Raw genomic sequence first — 20331 nt, 5'->3', positions numbered from 1 at the left:
TTATTCCACCTTTATGGAATGGGATTTTGATTAAAACATGGCTTTTCTAGGGTCCATACATCCTTTCAAACCAGCACAGTGGGAATGTAGAGTCCAAGGTCTGAAGGGCCACAAGCTGGTAACTCTGATGAAGTTCCTCAATGAGCTCTGAAAAGAGGCTGGTTAGACAACCATGGGGGTGGAAGAGTCCAAATCCATAAGGCAGGCTGCAAAGCTGGCAATCCCAATGAAGGGTCCAGATGAACTCCACAGGAGAGGCTCACCAGCTGAAGCAGAAAGAGTGACTGTCTCTTCTGAATCCTCCTTAAAAACCTTCCACTGATTAGAATAAGTGTCACTCACTGCGGAAGACACTCCCCTTAGCTGATTACAAATGCAATCAGCTTCAGCTGTGGATATAGCTGACATAATCATGCTTTAAGTCCATGAAATGTCCTCATAGCAACAGACAGGTCAGTGCTTGCCAGACCAGATGATCAGGCACCACCACCTGAACCTGGCCATGACAGTTCAACTTGGTAGCTATACACATTACATTAAACCATACTTAATCTCTAAATAGAAGACAGTAACAGACACATAGGAACTTATCCTTCACCTTAGAAGGGATAGCTTGACATGCCCCACACCACTGAACACCTAGAAATTTTACTGAGGTGGAAGGCCCCTGTATTTTTGTTGGATTTATCTCCCAACCTCTGACATGCAAGTGATTACCAATAAGTCTAGAGTAGTTGTTACTTCTTGTTCACTAGGTCCAATTCTTGTGCACTAGTGTGATGTCTTGTGGGAGGGAGAAATGATCAAGGTCCCTGTGGACAAGATTATGACATAGGGCTGGAGAGCTGATATACCCCTGAGGTAGGACAGTGAAAGTATATTGCTGACCTCGCCAGTGAAAACAAACTGCTTCTGGTGGTCTTTACTAACAGCTATTGAGAAAAAAGTGCCTGCCAGATCAATAGCTACATACTAGGTACCAGGGAATGTATTGATTTGGTCAAGCAATGATACCACATCCAGAACAGCAGCTACAATTGGAGTTACCACCTGGTTGAGCTTACAATAACCCACTGTCATCCTCCAACACCCATCTGTTTTCTGAACAGGCCAAATAGGAAAGTTGAATGGGGATGTGGTGGGAATCACCACCCGTACACCCTTCAAGTTCTTAAGAGTGGCAGTAATCCCTGCAATCCCTCCAGGAATCTGGTTTTGCTTGATTTACTATTTTGCTAGGTAGGGGCAGTTCTAGTAGCTTCCACTTGGCCTTTCCTACCATAACAGCCCTCACTCCATGAGTTAGAGAGCCAATGTGGGGATTCTGCCAGCTGGTCAGTATGTCTATTCCAATTATGCATTCTGGAACTGGGGAAATAACAGAATGGGCTTGGGGACCCACTGGACCCTGTGGACCCACTGTGAGATGGACCTGAGATAAAACTCCATTGATCACCTGACCTCCATAAGTCCCCACTCTGGTGGACCAGAGTGACGTTTTGGGTCCCTGGAATTAATGTCACTTCTGAACCAGTGTCTAATAATCCCTGAAATATGTGATCATTTCCTTTTCCCCAATCCAGTTACACTGGTAAAAGGCCATCAGTCTCCTTGGGGAAGGCTTGGAGGAAGAGTAACAGTATAAATTTGTGGGTGTAACAGGGCCCTCCTCAAAAGGGACCTGGCCTCCTTATTCTAGGGGCTCTAAGTCTCTAAACTGTCTCACATCTGGAAATTAAGGGGCCGTGACTCTCTGTTTTTGTAATTCAAGTTAGACTTTTGTTCACTTGACCTAGAACTCTTGTTTATACAGCTCAAGTAAGAACTTAGTAGACTGCCCATCTATTACACTTCTAGGTACCCCATGATCTACTAGTCAACACTACAAGTCTCTGCTAGGAGTCAGACTATTTTGACTCTTGCTTTGAGTCTGCTGTCCATTATGATAGCCACATCTGCCTTGTCTTTGGCAATTAAGTGCTGCCACTTGGCTTCTGCCAATTTGGAATCTGATCATCCCCATTGTGTTTAAGGATTCCAGCTCAGTGACAGCAGTTCCCACAGTAATATCTAACCTACAAAGAAGAGTAATTACAGAGCTCTTCAGGGATGACAGTGCTAGTCTCACAAATTTATTTCTCACAGTTCTGGTAAAAGGTGCATCCTCCGGACATTTCTGGGGTGTGAGAGCATGCTTTCCATGATAAATCCACTCTGACATTCCAATCTCTCTAAGCCATTGGATCCCTTCATCTACATTATACCAGGGCAGTTCTGATATTTCAACCACAGGTAACGTAGGCCACCTTTTGATCCATGTTTCAGCCATCCATCCAAACAAACCGTTAATGCCTTTTCTAACCCCTTGAGTTATAATACTGTATGCAGAATCTCTGCCTAGGGGGCCCATATCAATAAATTTAGCCTGATCCAGCTTTATATTCCTCCCACCATTATCCCATACCCTTAAAATCCATTGCCACACATATTCCCCTGATTCCTGTCTATATAAATTGGAAAACTCATGCAGTTCTTTTGGAGTATAATGCATATCCTCATGGGTGACACTCTGTACCTCACCTTTTAGGGCCTGTTGGGATATTAGTCTAGTTATGTCTGGAAGAAATGAAGGGTGGTGCGGATGGGTCATGAAAAGAATTAGAAGCATCTTCTAAGCCATTTGCTTCAGGGCATTCATTTGCAGTTTCATCTGTTGAAACAGGATTAATCACTCTAGGGCTAATCCCTTCAGGTGGAGGCTGGTGAACAACTCCTCAGGGCAGGTTGAAGGTGGGGCAGCTATGTCTTCAGGGCAGACTATTATAGGGTTATCTATAAAAGACTCAGCATGACTTAGGGTTTCAACCTCTCCACTGAATCATTATCAACCCATGTCACCATCCCATTTTTCAGGGTCCCACTCCTTTCCAATCAGTGCCCTCACTTTATGTCAGACACCACGCAAGATTGAGATTTCAGTTTATGTTGTAAAGTTGCTCCTCTAACAATGAGATTTCGAGTCTGATTTTCGGAGATCTCAAGTCTGTAGCCACAAAAAATAAGATTTTCCTTCAGGACGCTCATAGAAACGTATAATAAGTTACAAGTTTACAATCCTAAGTAAGTGAAAAGTGTCCAATTAAGGTACCAACAGGAGATTAGCTTCCCTCCAGAAAGGCTGATGGCTCAGGAACACCTCTATCAGCGGGAAGCCACATGGCAGGCATCTGTTGGTCCCTTGCTCCTGGGCTCCATTGCTTTCAGCATCTATTCCTGTGGGGTTCCTCACTTAATTTCTTCAGAGCTGGCTTTCATCTCTTGGCTTCCCTTGGCTCTCTTCAGGTTCTGGCTTGCTTACCATTTCATGGCAACATCTGCTGGGCTCCAAGCATCTCCAAACATCAGTTTCTCTTTTCTCCATGTGTCTGCATCTGTGTCAGTTCTGCTGTGTTTCTGTCGGCTCTGAGGCTTCTGCTGTTTCTGTCTGTTTTGAGCTCTCTTCAAAATGTTTCCTCTTTTAAAGGATTCTAGTAATCTAATCAAGACCAATTTGGGATGGGTGGAGTCACATCTCCATGTAATCAAAAGATCACACCCACTTTTGGGTGTGTCACCTCTCTGTAGAGATCATCTAATCGTTTCCAACATACACTATTGAATCAGGATTAAAAGAAATGGCTGCCTCCATACAGATTGAATCAGTATTAAAAACACAGTTTTTCTGGGGTTCATTTAACACTTTCAAACTGGCACAATATGTTATAATTGGTAAAAGAATATTTTAATATTTGCGTGTTAACTGCAGTTCATGGTTTACACGAGGATTCACCATTGCATTTTACAGTCCTATGTTTGTTTCTTTAATGTTTATCGTAATAACATAAATAGAACTTAAAAATTTACCTTTTAACACACTCAAATTTATAATTCAGTGCTGTTAATTATATTCACAATGTTGTGCTACCATAACCATCATCCATTAGAACATTTATATCAACCCAAGTATAAACTCTATATTTTAGACATTATCTCCTCATACCCCACACTCTAGCCTTTGGGAACCTGTACTCTAGTTTTTTATTCTATGTATGTGCTTATTCTAATTTTTCATTAGAGTGAAATCATACAATATTCATCCTTTTGTGTCTGGTTTATTTCACGCAACATGATATTTCAAGGTTCATCTATCTTGCTGCATGTTTCAGACTTCACCCCTTTTTACAGTTAAATAATACAGTATTATATATTTATGCCACATTTTGTTTATCCATTCATCATGTCCATTTAAAAAATCGGGATGTTTTCAGATTTCTTTACAAAGTTTCTGATTAGTTTATTAGACATATGATTGGCAAATATTTTTCTACCAGTCAGCACCTTGTGTTATAATTCTCTTAACAGTATTTTTTGAAGATCAGAACACAATATGGCATTAAGTCCAACATATTCTTACTTTTGAACATTTGTACAAATCTTTTGATGTTGTACAAATCAACTCGAAGGTCAGAATGATTTTTCTCATGTTTTCTTCTAGAAGTTTTTTAGTTTTAGGTTTAAATTTAGGTCTGTGATCCATATTCGGTTAAATTTTATACCTGGTGCAAAGTATACATAAGAGTTATTCTTTTGCATATGAATATTCATTTGTTCTCACACAATATTTGAAAAGCTTATCTTTTTTTTTCCATTGAATTGTCTTTACACCTTTGTCTAAAATCAATTGATCATGTATTTGTGGGCCTAGTTCTAGACTTTATTCTAGAAATAAAGATCAACACCACTGATCTGTCTCTATTAACTCTATATATTATCTTGATTACTGTAGCTTTATAACAAGGCTGGAAATTACAAAATGCAAGCCCACCAATAATGTATTTTATTCTTTTGAAAAAATTCTGGCTACTCTAAATACTTATGCATTTCCAAATTTTGGAATCAGCTTAACAAGTTCTACAAGTTTTTACAGGGATTGTGCTCAATCTGTAAATCAACAGAACTGGCATTTAACAATATTGAGCCACCCAATCCATGAACATACAATGTCTCTCCTTTAATTTAGGTTTAGTTTCTCTCAGCAATGTTTTGTAGAATTCAGTTTACAGATGTTACATAGCTCTCACCAAATTTACACCTAAATATTTGATCATTTTAAGCTATAATAAATTGTATTGATTTTAAATTTTAATTTCTGTCATTGCTAGTATATTAAAATGCAACTGATTCTTGTGCATTGACCTTGTATACTGCAACCACATTAAGCTCAGTTGTAGTAGCTTTTATACAGACTCCACAATTTCCTATAACTGAACATGTTATGGGCAAATAAAGGCTTTTTATATCCTTCTTTGTAATCTGGGTGCCTTTAATTTCTTTTTTTGGCTAATTGCTTTGGCTAGAAATTCCAGGAAAATGTTTGAGTGGACATCCTTGCTTTCTTTAATGTTAGGAAAAAGCACTTGATGTTTTACCATTAGGTATGATGTTGACTGCAGGTTTTTCTCAGGTCCTTTTTAGCAGGTTCAGGAAGTTTTCTTCTATTGCTAGTTTGCTGAGTTTTTATCAGGAATGAATATTGGATTTAAAATGTTTTCTGCATAATATAGTTTTCCTATTAGTCTGTTAATATAGTGAACTATGCTAAGTTTCTAATATTAAATCAAATTTACATTCTTTAGGTAAACCATTAGGTCAAAACATATTTTTTATACATCAGTGGATTCAATCTGCTAAAAATTTCTGCATCTGTGTTTATGATGAATTAGTCTGTAGTTCTCTTGTCATGATGATACCTGTCCTGGATTATCAGGAATTAGATATTAGAAATTATGTCCTCTTCTATTTCCTGGAAGCATTTATGGAGAATTTGGTTGTTTTCTTCTTTAAAAACTTGAAATAATTCACTTATGTAGACAATTGGGTTTGGTGTTTTGTCACAAATAGCTATAGAATCGTAGGGATGTCACTTATCTCATTTCAGATATTGGTAATTTTTTATCTGTCTACCTGGAAGTTGATCAGTTTTAATGATCTTGAACTACATTTTAATTTCACTGATTTTCTGAAATGATTGTTCGCCTTGATTTCTGCTTTTTCCCCTTGTTTTGCCTATTTGGGTTTCTTCACTTTTTTTCTAGATTAAAGTGAAAGCTGATATCATTGATTTGAGACCTTCATTTTCTACTACAGGCATTTAATGCTTTAAATTTCCCTCTTAAGTACTGCTTTAACTGATTCCCACAAATTTTGGTAACTTTTTTCTTTTATAATCAATTCAATGTATTTTCTCATTTTTAGATTTCTTTTCATATTTAAATGACATGTCTATGTTCAAAGGGTGTTTCTTGTAGTTGGTATTTGGTTGGGAAAAAAAAGACTCAATCTGATAATAGGGGTATACTTTGACCATGAACACTTCATGTAATTGTTGATATAGCTGTGTTAAATCTCATCTTACAGTTTGCTTTCTTACTGTCCCGTTTTTACCTTGTTCCTTTTTTCTGTCTTCCCTCTTTTGCATTGATTTTATTTTTATGGTTATATTATGATCTTTGTTGGTTTATTAAAATTCTTTTTGTGGTTTATATTACATATTTTTTTTAATTTATAATTTTTTATTAAAGAACTTGTAAGTTTAAAGAGCTTCCATATACTCAAACTCTCCTATAGCATGCATTCTTAATTTATCAGCCTTATCTTCATGTAATATTATACTGCTTAACAGTTAAAGATTGGAGCAGCATATCTTTATTTCCTTCCTCCCATCCTTCATGATACTGTTCTCATATATTTCATTTTATATGTTATTAATCACATATACTATCTTTGTTATAAGTGACCAACTCTTTAAAAGAAAATTTAAAATAAGAAATATGACTTCTGCATTTGCTCACATATTTACCATTTCTGATGCTCTTCATTCCTTTACATAGATGCAGATTTATCTGGTATAATTTTCCTTCTGATTAAGCCAATTTTAGCATTTCTATAGCACAGGTTTGTCATGGATCCTTGCAGATTTTCTAGATATGAAAATATTTTGATTTTGCTTTTATTTTTGAAACATGTTTTCACTGGCTATAAAATTCTAAGATGAGATTTGTTTTTTACTTTAAAGAACGTCTCTGACACTCTTATCTTTGTTCCTCTGTGCCTGTTCTTGCTGGCTGCTTTTAAGAATTTTCCTGCATCACAGATTTTAAGCAATTTAATTATGACATGACTTGTTTCAGATTTCTTGTTTCTTATGCTTGGGGTTCGTTGACTCTCTTGGATCCCATTTGTTTCCTGCTCTCAGGGATCACAGTTTTGTGCTGTATGATATATCCAACATCTGAAAACTATTTCATATATTTTGCCAATCTTTTTATCTCAGGTGGGAAGGGATTCCATAATGGCCAGAGGCAAAAGTCCAATATCAAGGATCCCATTTTTATCACATAAAATTTTGTTTTTGTTTACTTTAGCTTATAAATTCCATGAAAAAAAAAATGCTTCACCTATACACATAAAGTTACTAAAATTGTTTTATTTATCCCACCTCTTTTATTAATACACATTATGTGCATTTATAGAAAAGGCAATAGGAAAATATTAATATTTAAATAAAGCATGTAGGCAAAACACACTAAATCTATGTCTTCTAAGCCTGTTCAGTAATAATATATAAGGGAACTTGTTACAAGTCATAATGTTTTCATAATCTGTCAGGAAAAAGGTCATATTTGCACCCCTTTATATTTTAATAAGAATGTATTCTCTTAGCCACACTGGGAAAAGTAATATCCTGTTTGTTTGTGTCCTGAAGTAATTACTAGTATTTTATACATTAAATTTATCCTTAAAAATTTCCATCAGTTTGGAAAACCATAAAGTTAGTAAGCTAGATAGGTTGCTTTTCTCAATTTTAGTTAAGAAAATCTGACTTCAGTTCAAAAGTTAATATTGGACAGGAGAGTTGCATATAAGGTACATACATAGTTTAAATCTTTGGGACAAGAAAATGCAAGTATGTTAGCAAGACAATAACCTTCCTAATCTTACACCACTCAAGCTAAGTTCACAGCAGGCAGATGTACACATCCAAGCACTGCAAAAGAGGCGCAAATTCTTTGACATTTAGGCTTTCTAAATTATTGTATGCTAAGGTCAAAAAACCAAAAATATTACACATAACACAGAGAATTAGAGAAAGCTAAAGATACAAACCACAGAACAAAAAATCCACACCTCACATACTGAAGAAAAAGACAGCAATAATACTGTAATATTTAGTAATCAATATGAAATCATGCTGATTGAAACTTAATAGTAAAATTTACATGTTATTAATGGATGAGATAATCACATACACACAGCTGTGACTGAGTCTTATAAACCCTTACAAGTATTTTAAAGGTAAAGTGAACAGAGCAAAAAATGGCAGTCATAAGTAGATCTGTGGGAAGTACAATACATTAACATAAAAGTAACAGATACAATGTAATCTATGCAACTCAAAATCCTAATACTGTCCTGGCAAATGTACAAATAATAAATAAATCATATTTGATTTTGTCAGGTTAACAAAATAATTACTAACCAACCCTAGATTTTATTAGTTAATTGCTTAGAAACACCAATTGCCATTTAAAATTACTTTCCATAAAAATAGAAGGTATATCAAAATCTTTAATCTTCAAACATCCCCAAAATTTGGAAGACAATTTGTCAATCAAAATAGATCTGGTAAAAAAAAAAAAAATGATTAAAAAACATACATAACCTATACCTTTATGCACAATTTTCTTCTCTTATGAAAAAGGGCACTTAGTGTATAGCCAAAGTTCTCAGAAAATAAAGATCCTTTTGACTTTCTTCTTATGCAGATGATATATTGTACAGTTTTTAATATAAAAATATAAATATTTTAATAATCAGAACATGAAATCGTGGTTTGTTATAAAATCCCATCACCCTTTTACTTGAAATCAAAGTCTTCCAGATGCCATGAAAACAATACTGATTCTTGGTAGCTGTGTTGTCAGAAAAATATCAAATTATAAAACTTGCACTGAATATTAAAAGTGTGCCCTTAATCTTTTGTTTTCTTCTCGTAGTCTTTCAATTTCAGCCACTAAACCTTCATTCACTGAATATCTTTCCAGCAAAGAATGCATTTCATTCTAGAGAAAGGGAAAATATTTAAATTATTGGTATTCTATATTTGACAAACTATATTTTACATGCTTTTAGCTACTACTTCTCTCATGTTTAACTAACTAGCTTGATGATATTTCTTATACTTGAACATATTTTACTACTTTAATATAAATGAAAGATCATTGGTGAAATTGATATATTTGTAAGACTTATATTTGCATTTTTGGGAGACTTTTTACTGGAAAAAGAAAAGTTGTGAAAAGTAGCCTTAACTCTCTAAAGCAAAAAAAATTAAAAAAGAGGACAAGTTAAAATCTACTTAATTTATTAAATTTCTAAAAATCCTTATTTATTTAGCCTAGCAAATAGATAAAATAACTAAATAAAAATATACTGTCCTTTAATGAACTAATTAGATCCACACAACTCCACATCTAATTAAAATACAATTTTGTCATACATACCAATTGCATATGAAACTGTTTAATCATTTCCACTTGCAAATTTACAATGTCCCTATGGCATGCTTCTCTAGAGAAAATGCAAAACACTTGTAAGAATGACATCTTTAACCAATTCTAGATTGTTCAAGAAACTGGCCAAACTTTTATTGTTTGAAATTACTGAATGTCAATAATCATTATTACAATAAAAAATACAATCCAGTAATTATTTACTATGTGTTGGGCACTGATTCTTACTCTTCAAATTTAACACATTTAGTCTTTACTATTAGATGCAATTTTTACTTCCATTTTACCAATGAAGAACCTGAGCCCAAAAGCAGTTTTAACTTGCCCAAAGATACACAGCCAGTATATGGTGGCAATAGGAGATAAAACCAGACTATTTACCTCTAGAACCTCTATTTATTACTATCCTTTATATAGAAGTTATCAAGAAAAGATGTAGGCTCATATTATAATGATATACAGATAATTCACTAGGTTACAAAGACTATCTAATTGAAAATGCTTCAGCTCCTAAAACATTCCCTCCCATAGAATGGAAATGGATTGTTTGGGTGGTTATAACATGCCTTTATAAAATGCAATTAATTCAGGCCTACAAAGGAATACCTGACACCCAGAAGTATAATAATAAAAGGAACACTCAGACACCCACCAAACAACTTATAGGCTAGAACATTACCAAAAGTCATTTAAGCTTCCAGTGTACTTGTCTGATTCTAATACTTCACTCTTAGGGGAAAGACCAAAAAGTCACCACTCTCTTGTTCTGTTTAACAAAGAGATGCTTTTTTTTTTTTCCTCCAAATATAAGTATAAAACATATACTCTGTAGTCAATATATTGTAACTGTGTTTTCTTTTGAGCATTACAAAAAGGATATCATACCATATGGAGTCTTTAAAAAACATATTTTGGTTTATTATAGCAGTTGTAGGTTTACAAAAAAAGTCATGAAAAAACTTGAGTTCCCATACCCCACACACACTTGGCCCCTGGTAACCTGTACTCTAGTTAACGACTTTAATAATTTGCATATTCTAATTGTTTCAACCACAAGTGAGATCATACAATATTTGTCCTTTTGTGTCTGATTTATTTCACTCAACAAGATGTCTTAAAGGTTCATCAATGTTTTAGCAATGCATCAGAACTTTATTCCTTTTTACAGCTGAATAACATTCTATGGCATGGAAATATCACATTTGCTTTATAATTCTGATTCTTATATTTAGGTCTTTGATGCACTTTGCGTTAATTCTTGCTAATGGACATCCAGTTTTCTCTGCACCATTTTTTGAAGAGACTATTTCCCCATCGAGTGGACTTGGCACCCTTGTCAAAAATCAGTTGGCCATAGATGTGAAGGCTTACTTCTGAACTCTCAATTCAATTCCATTGGTCTTTCTGTTGTTGTGACAGTACGATGCTATTTTGATTCTTGTACCCTTTGTAATAAGGTTTAAAATCAGGAAGTGTGAGTCCTCTAACTCTGTTCTTCCTTTTCAAGGTTTTGACTTTTAGGGTCCCTTACATTTCCATATGAATTTGATGATTGCCTTTTCCATTTTTGAGAAGATGACTATTGGAACTTTTAATGGGATTGTACTGAATATGTAAATTGCTTTTAACAATTCTTAGTCTTCCAATCAATCCATGAACACAAAATGTCCCTCCATTTATTTAAGTCTTCTTTAATTTCTTTCAGGAATGCTTTATAATTTTCCACATCCAAGTCCTTTAGTCCTTTACATCCTTCATTAAATTTATTCCCATTATTTGCTTCCAGTTGTTACTGGAAATGGGATTTTTCTTGATTTCCTCTTCAGATGTGTTCATTACTAGTGAGTAAGAACGTTATTACTAACTTTACATACTAACACTGCATCCCACCACTATGCTGAATTCATTGTGGACTTTTCAGGATTTTCAATATACAGAACCATGTCATCTGTTAACAGGGTAGGTTTCACTTCTACCTTTTCAGTTTGGATCCCTTTTATTTCTTTCTCTTGCCCAACTGCCCTGGTTAGAACTTCCAGTACAATGTTGAATAACCATGCTGACAGCGGGCATCCTTATCTTGCTCTGCACCTTAGGGGAAAAAGCTTTCAATTTTTCAACATTGAGCAGGTTAGCTGTGGGTTCTTCATATAGGCCCTGTATCAAGTGAAGGATTTTCCCTTCTATGCCAAGTTTTCTGAATGCTTTCCTCACAAAAGCATGCTGGATTTTGTCAAATGCCTAATCAATTGAGATGAGCATGTTTTCCCCTTCGTTCTACTACTATAGTATATATTATATTAATTGAATTTCTAATGTTGAAATACTCTAGCATTTCTAGGATAAATCTCACTTGAGCATAGTGAATAATTATTTTAATGGACTGCTGGATTCAGTTTGCTGGCATAATTTATTGAGGAATTTTGCTTCTATATTCATGAGGGTATTGGTCTGTAATTTTTCTATTCTTTTTGTATCTTTATCTGGCTGTTGTGTTTGGGTGATAAACTGACTCAGAGAATGAGTTTGGGAGTATTTTCCCCTCTTTCATTTAATGGAATAGTTTGAATAGGACTGTGTTAATTCTGTTACTGTTAATTTACCCAAAGTGGTAAAGATCACCAGTAAGGCCATCAGATCCTAGGTTCCCTTATTTGGGAGGTTTCTAATTACTAATTCTATCTTTTTCCAGTGAATAAAGTCTTTTATTGCATAGTGTACATTTTAATATTTTAATCTGTTATCTCTAGAATTTAGTCCCTGATCTGACAGTTCCTTTGCAATGGTGTTCCCCAATCTCTGGTGCTGAACTGTATGCCTGAAGCTGGTAATCTCTTACCCTACGCCGCTTTGATTATTTCTTGTAGTGCTTTAGCTGTCTGAAAGCTTCTTCTATCTACAGGACAGTGCTGGGATAGTGAGCCAGAGATGCACAAAGGTCAAATAGCAAAATGGCAGAAGAAAGTCTGGTATTATCAGTAGTGACCACAAACACAAAAAGATTAAACTCTCCAGTCAAAAGGCATAGATTGGCAGAATGAATAAAAAAGCATGTTACAACCATATGTAGCCTGCAAAAGATACCTTAAAGTAAAAGGATGAAGGTGAAAGATGGAAAAAATATATACCATGCAAAAGGTAAGAAAAAGAGAGCTGAGGTAGCCATATTAATATTGGATAAAACAGACTTTAAGTCAAAAACAGTTACCAGGGGAAAAGGTGGTCTTTATATACTGATAAATGGGACAATTCAACTAGAAGCTGTAACATTTATAAATATATATGCATCTAACAGCAGAGCACCAAAATCTATGAACCAAATGCTGACAGATTTGAAGGGAGAAACTGACTGCTCTACAGTAACAGTAGGCAAGTTTGACAAACCACTATAAATAATGGGTAGAATCACTAGTCAGAAGATTGGAAAGGAAATATCGGACTTCAATTTGCACTAAACCAGCCAGACCTAACAGACATATATAGAATACTGCACCCAATGAAAACAGAATACACATTCTTCTCCAGTGCACATGGATTAATATCCAGGTAGGCCTTATATGAGTCACAAACAAGTGTCAATAAACTCATAAATAAAGAAATCATACAATGTATATTTTCCAAGCACAATGTAACAAAGTTAGAAATCAAAAACAGAGAGAGAAATGGAAAATTCACTAATATGTAGATATTAAACAACATACTCTTAAAAACAACCAATGGCCTTCTCCTCAACCATGTCTGTCTCCTTAGTTAGAATCCCTAAACCAAAGAACTCATTGGCTGTGCTTTCCCAACCAGATGCTACACCAGGAAATGAAAATGTCCTCAATTTCATCCTCTTCTCCTCCCTATTCCTCCTTCTTCTACATTCGGTGCAAGACTCCAAATCCTAGGATTAAATGTGGACCACGGGCAGAGAAAGACTTAGAAGCATGGTCGTCTTCTGAGAAAAATGCCTTTTAGGCAAGGGCAGAAACAATACATAACCTGGTGACAGAACATGCAAATGTATAATTTTTCTTGTATGGGGTTCATTCAGAGATTCCTGCAATCAGACAATAGGAAGGAAAAAAGATGTCACTTCAATAGAAAAATGATAAACTGGAAGTTGGATTTGGAAATATGCACCTCACCTAACCACTGATCTGTGTATCTAAGAATGGGATTTGATAAACTCTCAAGTTTACAGAAAGCATAATCCAAAACAAATACTGAGTGTGGGAATAAAGGTCACATTTAAGGATGAGTTTAGAGGAAAAAGCAAAATAGAGTGTATTAAAAAAAGGATTGAACCAAGTAAAAAGAACAGCTCCTAGAAAACCTCTGAAAATAAAAGTGATCTCCTGCAGAAAACAAGAATATTTTAGGTTTCTCTTTGGCATAACTGAAAGAATGCAAGAAGATACTGCTTTTATGCACCACTAAGTAGTAAACTACCTCAAAGTGGGACCAGGCTAAGAAAAAAAGGCACGAGAATTAACTAGAAAAGAAGGTTAATTAGAAAGGACTTCAAGGAAGCTAAAAACACAACAGCAGATTTAAAACATACCTTGGAAGCAGAAAAGAACATTATGGATGCTTAAAATAATCAAATCAATCATGTGAAGGACAAACCTGAGATCTCTTTCCCCGTGCTTTCAAAAGGAACAAGAAATGAAAATAATGGATTTGGAAGACAGAGAACAGTAGCTAACATTACTGACATTTGCCTTTCTGAAGGAAACAGTCTAAATGAGAAAATAAATAATCTTCAGATGATAAAAGTGTAACTTCCTGAACAGAATGAACATTTCTATGTGTAGACTTAAACAACTTACTACATTCCAAACAAAAATAGTGAAAGAGGGCAGGCAATAGTGGCTCAGTGGCAGTTCTCACCTGTCATGCCAGAGACCTGGGTTTGATTCCCGGAGCCTGTTCATACCAAAAAAAAAAAAAAAAAAAAAAAAAAAGTGAAAGAGACCCATACCTAAGCACCTCTGGGCAAAATATCTCCAAGAACAGAAACTGAAAAATCCTGCAAGCAACCAGTCAGAAAGAAACAAGTTGCCTAATGAGCAAACAAAGAAAGCATCTTGGCTTCCAACTTCTTCACAGGATGAACTGCCAAGGTACAATAGGGAGTTTTTAGGGGAAAAGCTGTGACTGTGTTGGTTTGAGAGGATTTATGCACCCTAGAAAATCCATATCTTAATCCTAATCCATCTTGTGGGAGCAACCCTTTCTTTTAATCCCTATTCAATAACGTAAATTGAAACTTGATTAGTTTATCTCCATGGAGATGTGACACATCCGATTGTGGGCATTAAACTTCAATGAGAGGGAGATGCGAGTCCATCCATTCCATGTGGGTCTTGATTATTCCATGTGGGTCTTTAAAATAGGAAACATTTTAGAGAGAGTCCCTTTTACAGCCATGAAAATCAGAGCCCAAGCAGCCAGAGACCTTTGGAGATGAAGAACAAAAATGCTCCCAAGGCAGTTTCCTGAAACAAGAGGCCTGGAGAGAAAGCTAGCAGATACCATCTTATTCACCATGTGCCCTTCCAGCTGAGAGAGAAATCTTGAACTTCATCAGCCTTCTTGAACCAAGGTATCTTTCCCTGATGCCTTAGACTGGTTATTTTTATAGTCTTGCTTTAAATTGGGACATTTTCATTGGCTTAGAACTGTAAACTTGCAACTTATTAAATCCCCCCTTGTTAAAAGTCATTCAGTTTCTGGTATATTGTATTCCGGCAGCTAGCAAACCAGAACAGTGACTCTGGAACTTCATACATGTTTTGTTTTAATTCTGAAGTACAGCAAATCTCTTCTAGGAGAGACTCTCCTGGGCTGGTTCCAAGTTAAAATCTTTCCCAGGGTCTCCACTTGCTTAGCTACGACTGACAAAAGTCTGTTCAATTTCACTATTTAGATAAGAAATATAATACCTTTATTTAAAAATTAAATACTTTCTGTGTGGCTGTATTTCTCAAACAACAGCAACAAAATTGTGTCCTAATGTTTTCAATGTTCTGTGTGTGTGTGTGTGTATATATATAATATATATATATATATATATATTATATATATATAAATGTAAGGGAAGGATAACCTTAATTTCTTAACACTGGAAACATTCTCAATGATGTAAGAAAGCATCATAATTTAAATGATTTTATTGGACCATATAGCCAGCTACTTCTTTCTGTCCATGGTGTAGTCTGCACATGTGTGCACACCTCTGGGAATGTGTGCATGAGGATGCACATGAGGGGAAGCAAGTGAAAAATCTGCTCCCTGTCTTGGGATGTCATGGTTGGAAGGACTCTTCTTTTTCACCTAGTTCAATCCTCCAGCTGACAGAGTGTCTATCGGAGTCTGTCAATTTGCACAGTGTTCTGAATGTTCATTTTCTTTTTTGTAATTGTTGTTTAGTTTGGTTTATGTACATATAGCTTAACTGCTTAATCCAGATTTTTGAAAATTAAAACAAAAATTTTAATGCATATTTTGTCTGTTTTATTAAAATAAATTAAACATAAAAATAAAAACCCAGCAACCAATGGGTTTAAGAGGAAATCAGAAGTGAAATTAGGAAATACCTTGAAGCAAATGAAAATGAAAATACAACGTGCCAAAACTTATAGGATGTACTGAAGGCAGTTCTGAGAGGGAAATCTGTAGCTCTAATTCTCTGCATTTAAAGGAATACTTCAAATCAGAGAACAAATCTCAAAACTGGAAGAATCAGAAAAAGACAAGCAAAGTAAACCCAAAGCAAACAGAAAGAAGGAAAAAACAAAGATTAGAGAGGAAGTAAATGAAATAGAAAAAAAAAAGCAACAAAACCAAAATTGGTCATTTAAAAAGGTCAATAAAATCAAGAAAGCTTTAGCTGAACTGACAAAGAAAAGACGGGATAAAAAATAATGAAAATCAGAAATGAAAAATGGGACCCCACTGAAAGAAAAAGTACTGTAACAGGATACTATGAATAAATGTATGCCAACAAATTAGATAACTCAGATGAGATGCATAACTTCTTAGAAATACACAAACTACCTACAATGACTCAAGAAGAAACAGAAGATCTCAATAAAACAATTACTAGCAAAGAGATTGAATCAGTAATCAAAAACCTCCCAACAAAGAAATGCCCAGGACCAAACAGCCTCACAGGGAACTCTACCAACCAAGACTTAACTCCAATTCTGCTTCAAATCTTCCCCCAAATTGAGGAAGAAACACTCCCTAACTCATCCTAGGAGGCCTACATCACCCTCATATCAAAGCCTGATAAGACACCACAAGAAAAGAAAATTACAGACCATTTCAAATACCTGCAAACCTAATCCAACAGCAAATTAAAAGAAGTATGAACCATGACAAAGTGGGATTTACCCCTGGGATGCAACATAAGAAAATCAATTAATACAATATGCCACATTAGCAGAATGAAGAGGAAAAAAAAAACACACGTGATCATCTCAATAGATGCAGAAAAGGCATTTGACAAAATCCAGCACCACATCTTGATAAAAACACTTAGAACACTAGGAATAGAAAGATACTTCCTCAACATGATAAGGGCAAATATGAAAAAGTCTACAAGTTAAGAATACCCACTGTTACCACTTTTATTCAACACCGTACTGCAAGTTCTTGACAGAGCAGTTGGGCAAATAAAGAGAAATAAAAAGCATCCAAATTGGAAAGGAAGAAATAAAACGTTCCCTACTTGCAGATGATATGACCCTATATACATTAAAATCCTGGAAAAATCCACAAAAAACTTCTAGAGCTAATAAATGAATTCAGGAAAGTGGTAGGGTACAAGATTGACCACACAAAAATCAGTAGTGTTTTTATATACAAGCAATGAACAATCTGAAGAAGAAATGAAATAAATTTCATTTGTAATAGCAACTAAAAGAATCAAATTATCTAGGAATAAGTCTAATTAAGGATGTAAAGGACTTACACAAAGAAAACTATAAAACATTGCTAAATGAAATTAAATAAGACCTAAATAAATGGAAGGATGTTCCATCTTCATCGACTGGAAGACTAAATATTGTTAACATGTCAATATTACCCTAAGCAATTTACAGATTCAATGTAATCCCAAACAAAATTCCAACAACCTTCTTGGCAGAAAAGGAAAAGCCAATCATCAAACTGACATGAAAGGGTGAGGGCCCCAAATAGTTAAAGCCATCTTGAAAAATAAAATGAAGTTGGAGAACTCATACTTCCCAATCTTAAAACTTATTATAAAGCCACAGTAATCAAACAGCATGGTACTGGCACAAGGACAGACTATAAACCAAGAGAATCAAATTGAGAGCTCAGAAATGAACCGTCACATTTATGGCCAACTGATTTTGACTACACAGCAAAGACCACTCAGTTGAAAAAGAAAGAATAGTCTATTCAAAAAATGGTATCAGGAAAACTGGATCTCCATTTACCAAAAAAATAATAATAATAAAAGTAAAAGAGGAGGACTCCTACCTCACACTATTTTAGTTTGCTAAAGCTGACGAAACATGACATACCAGAAATAGCTTGGCTTTTACACTGGGAATTTATTAGCTTACAAGTTTACAGTTCTGAGGCCATGAAAATAAACAAATCAAGGCATCAAAAGGATGATACGTTCTCCCCAAAGACTGGCCATCCACAATCCTCAACTTCTCTGTCACATGGCCAGGCATATGGCAATATCTGCTGGTCTCTTCCTTCTATCCCCGATTTTGCTGCTTCCAGCTTCTGGCTTCAGTTGCTTCCTCTCTGAGCTTCTCTATGTGTCCCTGTCTCTCAGCTTCTCTGGCTTTTCTCTCTTTTAGCTTCTCTGGGGCTCTTTTCTGTCTTCTGTCGTTTATCTTCTTAGAAAGGAATCCAGTAAGAGAATTAAGACTCACCTGGGGAACACCTCAACTGAATTAACTTCATCAAAAGATCCCACCCACAAAAGGTCTACACCCACAGAAATGGATTAGCTTTAAGAACATGATCTTTTCTGTGGTACATACACCTTTGAACCATCATACATACCATATACAAAAATCAACTCAAAATGGATCATAAGAGCTAGAACAATTAAATCCTGGAAGAAAATGCAGGGAACCATCAACAGGACCCTGCATTAAGCAATGGTTTCTTAGACTTTACACTCAAAACAAAAAATAGATAACTCATCAAAATTAAAAGCTTTGATCCTCAAAGCACTTTATCATGTAAAACGACAACCTACACAATGGGAGAAAATACTGGAATCCACATATTCAAAAAAGAATTAATATTGAGAATATATAAAGAAATCCTTCAACCTAACAAAAAGACAAATAATCTAACTTAAAAATGGGCAAAAGTCTTGAACAAAGATCTCTCCAAAAATACAGAAATGGCCAGAAAGCACATAAAAAGATGTACAACATCATTAGCCAAAAGGAAAACACAATTCAAAACCACAATGATATACCATTTCACACCCATTAGAATGGCTGTTATTTAAAGAAAAAAAAAAAGGCAAATAAGTGTTGGAGATGATGAGGATAAATAAGAAAAGCCATTCATTGCTGGTACAACATAAAGTGGGGCAATCAGTTCGTCAGAAAATTAAGTATAGAATTACTATATGACCCAGCAATCCCACTAGATATATACCCAAAAGAATTAAAGCAGGGACTTCAATAGATATTTGCACACCAATGTTCATAGCAGTATTATTCATAATTATCAAAAGATGGAAGCAACCCATCCATCAACCGATGAACAGATAAATAAAATGTAGTATATACCTACAATGGAATATCATTCAGCTGTCGTAAAGGAATGAAGTCCTGCTACATGCAAGAATATGGATGAACCTGGAAGACATCATGCTGAGTGAAATAAGCCAGACACAAAGGAATAAATATTGTATGAGCTCACTGGTTTGAAAAAATTATTAAGCAAACTCACAGAGTCAGAATCTACAATATAAGTTACCAGGAGACAGTGAAGTAAAGAGATAGAGAATTGGGAAGTTAAGGCTTAAAATGTACAGGGTTCTTTTTTGGAATGATGGAAATGTTTGGGTAATGGATGGTTGTAATGGTAGCACAACACTGTGAACACAATTAACAGTACTGAAATATAGATCTGAGTATGATTAAAAGGAAGAAAAGTTAGATTATTTATATGGTAACAGAATAAAAAATTTAAAAAAAAATCCATGGAACTACACTACACAGTGATCCCTTAGTTAAAGCATGAACTTTAATTAATAATACAATCATAAAAATGTGCTATTATCAAATATAACAAATGTTCCACCCCAATGCAAGCTGTTGTTGGTAGGGTGGTATACAGAAATCCTGTATTTGATGTGTGACTGTTCTATAAACCCACAACCTGCCAATTGAATTAGACCAAACTATAAATATGCTGGTTAAACTGCTTAAAAAAAAAAAAAAGAATTCTATGTATGAATGGAACCCTGATGTGTCGTATAGTGCCATTTTGGTGGATTAGAAGTCATCTATCCCTATGCAGTTTCCAGTACCTTTCTATAAAAAAAAAAAAAATCAGTATTATGTTTACAAGATTCACCTTGTATATATCTAGAAATTCAATGATTTGCACTGGTCAAGAGTTCAAATTTTCTACTACCACCATATTGTTATAAGCTGTCTTGGCTATCTTCTGATGTAACCATGCCAATTTCTTAAGGTGATATATCTGGGAGTAT

General features: G+C 35.0%; 1 protein-coding gene and 1 long non-coding RNA gene across 6 annotated transcripts in view; one reads left to right on the top strand and one right to left on the bottom strand.

Moving 5' to 3' along the window:
- The window catches only part of NEDD1 (NEDD1 gamma-tubulin ring complex targeting factor), a 158696-nt gene that overhangs the window by 99470 nt on the left and 38895 nt on the right, over positions 1 to 20331 (bottom strand). For 3 of the 5 annotated variants that reach the window (XM_077111716.1, XM_077111715.1, XM_077111719.1), the window contains exons 14-15: positions 9603 to 9669; positions 8302 to 9161 (exon numbers count right to left, since the gene is read on the bottom strand). The exons of the other annotated variants lie outside the window; for them this stretch is intronic. In XM_077111716.1, the coding sequence (XP_076967831.1) occupies positions 9057 to 9161; positions 9603 to 9669 (172 nt within the window). In that variant the 3' untranslated portion in view covers positions 8302 to 9056. Of the gene's footprint in view, positions 1 to 8301; positions 9162 to 9602; positions 9670 to 20331 lie in introns of those variants that run through there. 5 annotated transcript variants of the gene reach the window in all.
- The window catches only part of LOC143642836 (uncharacterized), a 98115-nt gene that overhangs the window by 42277 nt on the left and 35507 nt on the right, over positions 1 to 20331 (top strand). The window lies entirely within an intron of this gene.

The sequence above is a fragment of the Tamandua tetradactyla genome, chromosome 7 (assembly GCF_023851605.1).
Source record: "Tamandua tetradactyla isolate mTamTet1 chromosome 7, mTamTet1.pri, whole genome shotgun sequence".
Classification (NCBI taxonomy): domain Eukaryota; kingdom Metazoa; phylum Chordata; class Mammalia; order Pilosa; family Myrmecophagidae; genus Tamandua; species Tamandua tetradactyla.
The sequence above is the reverse complement of the archived record's forward strand: the minus strand, read 5'-3'. Positions and strand labels throughout refer to the sequence as shown.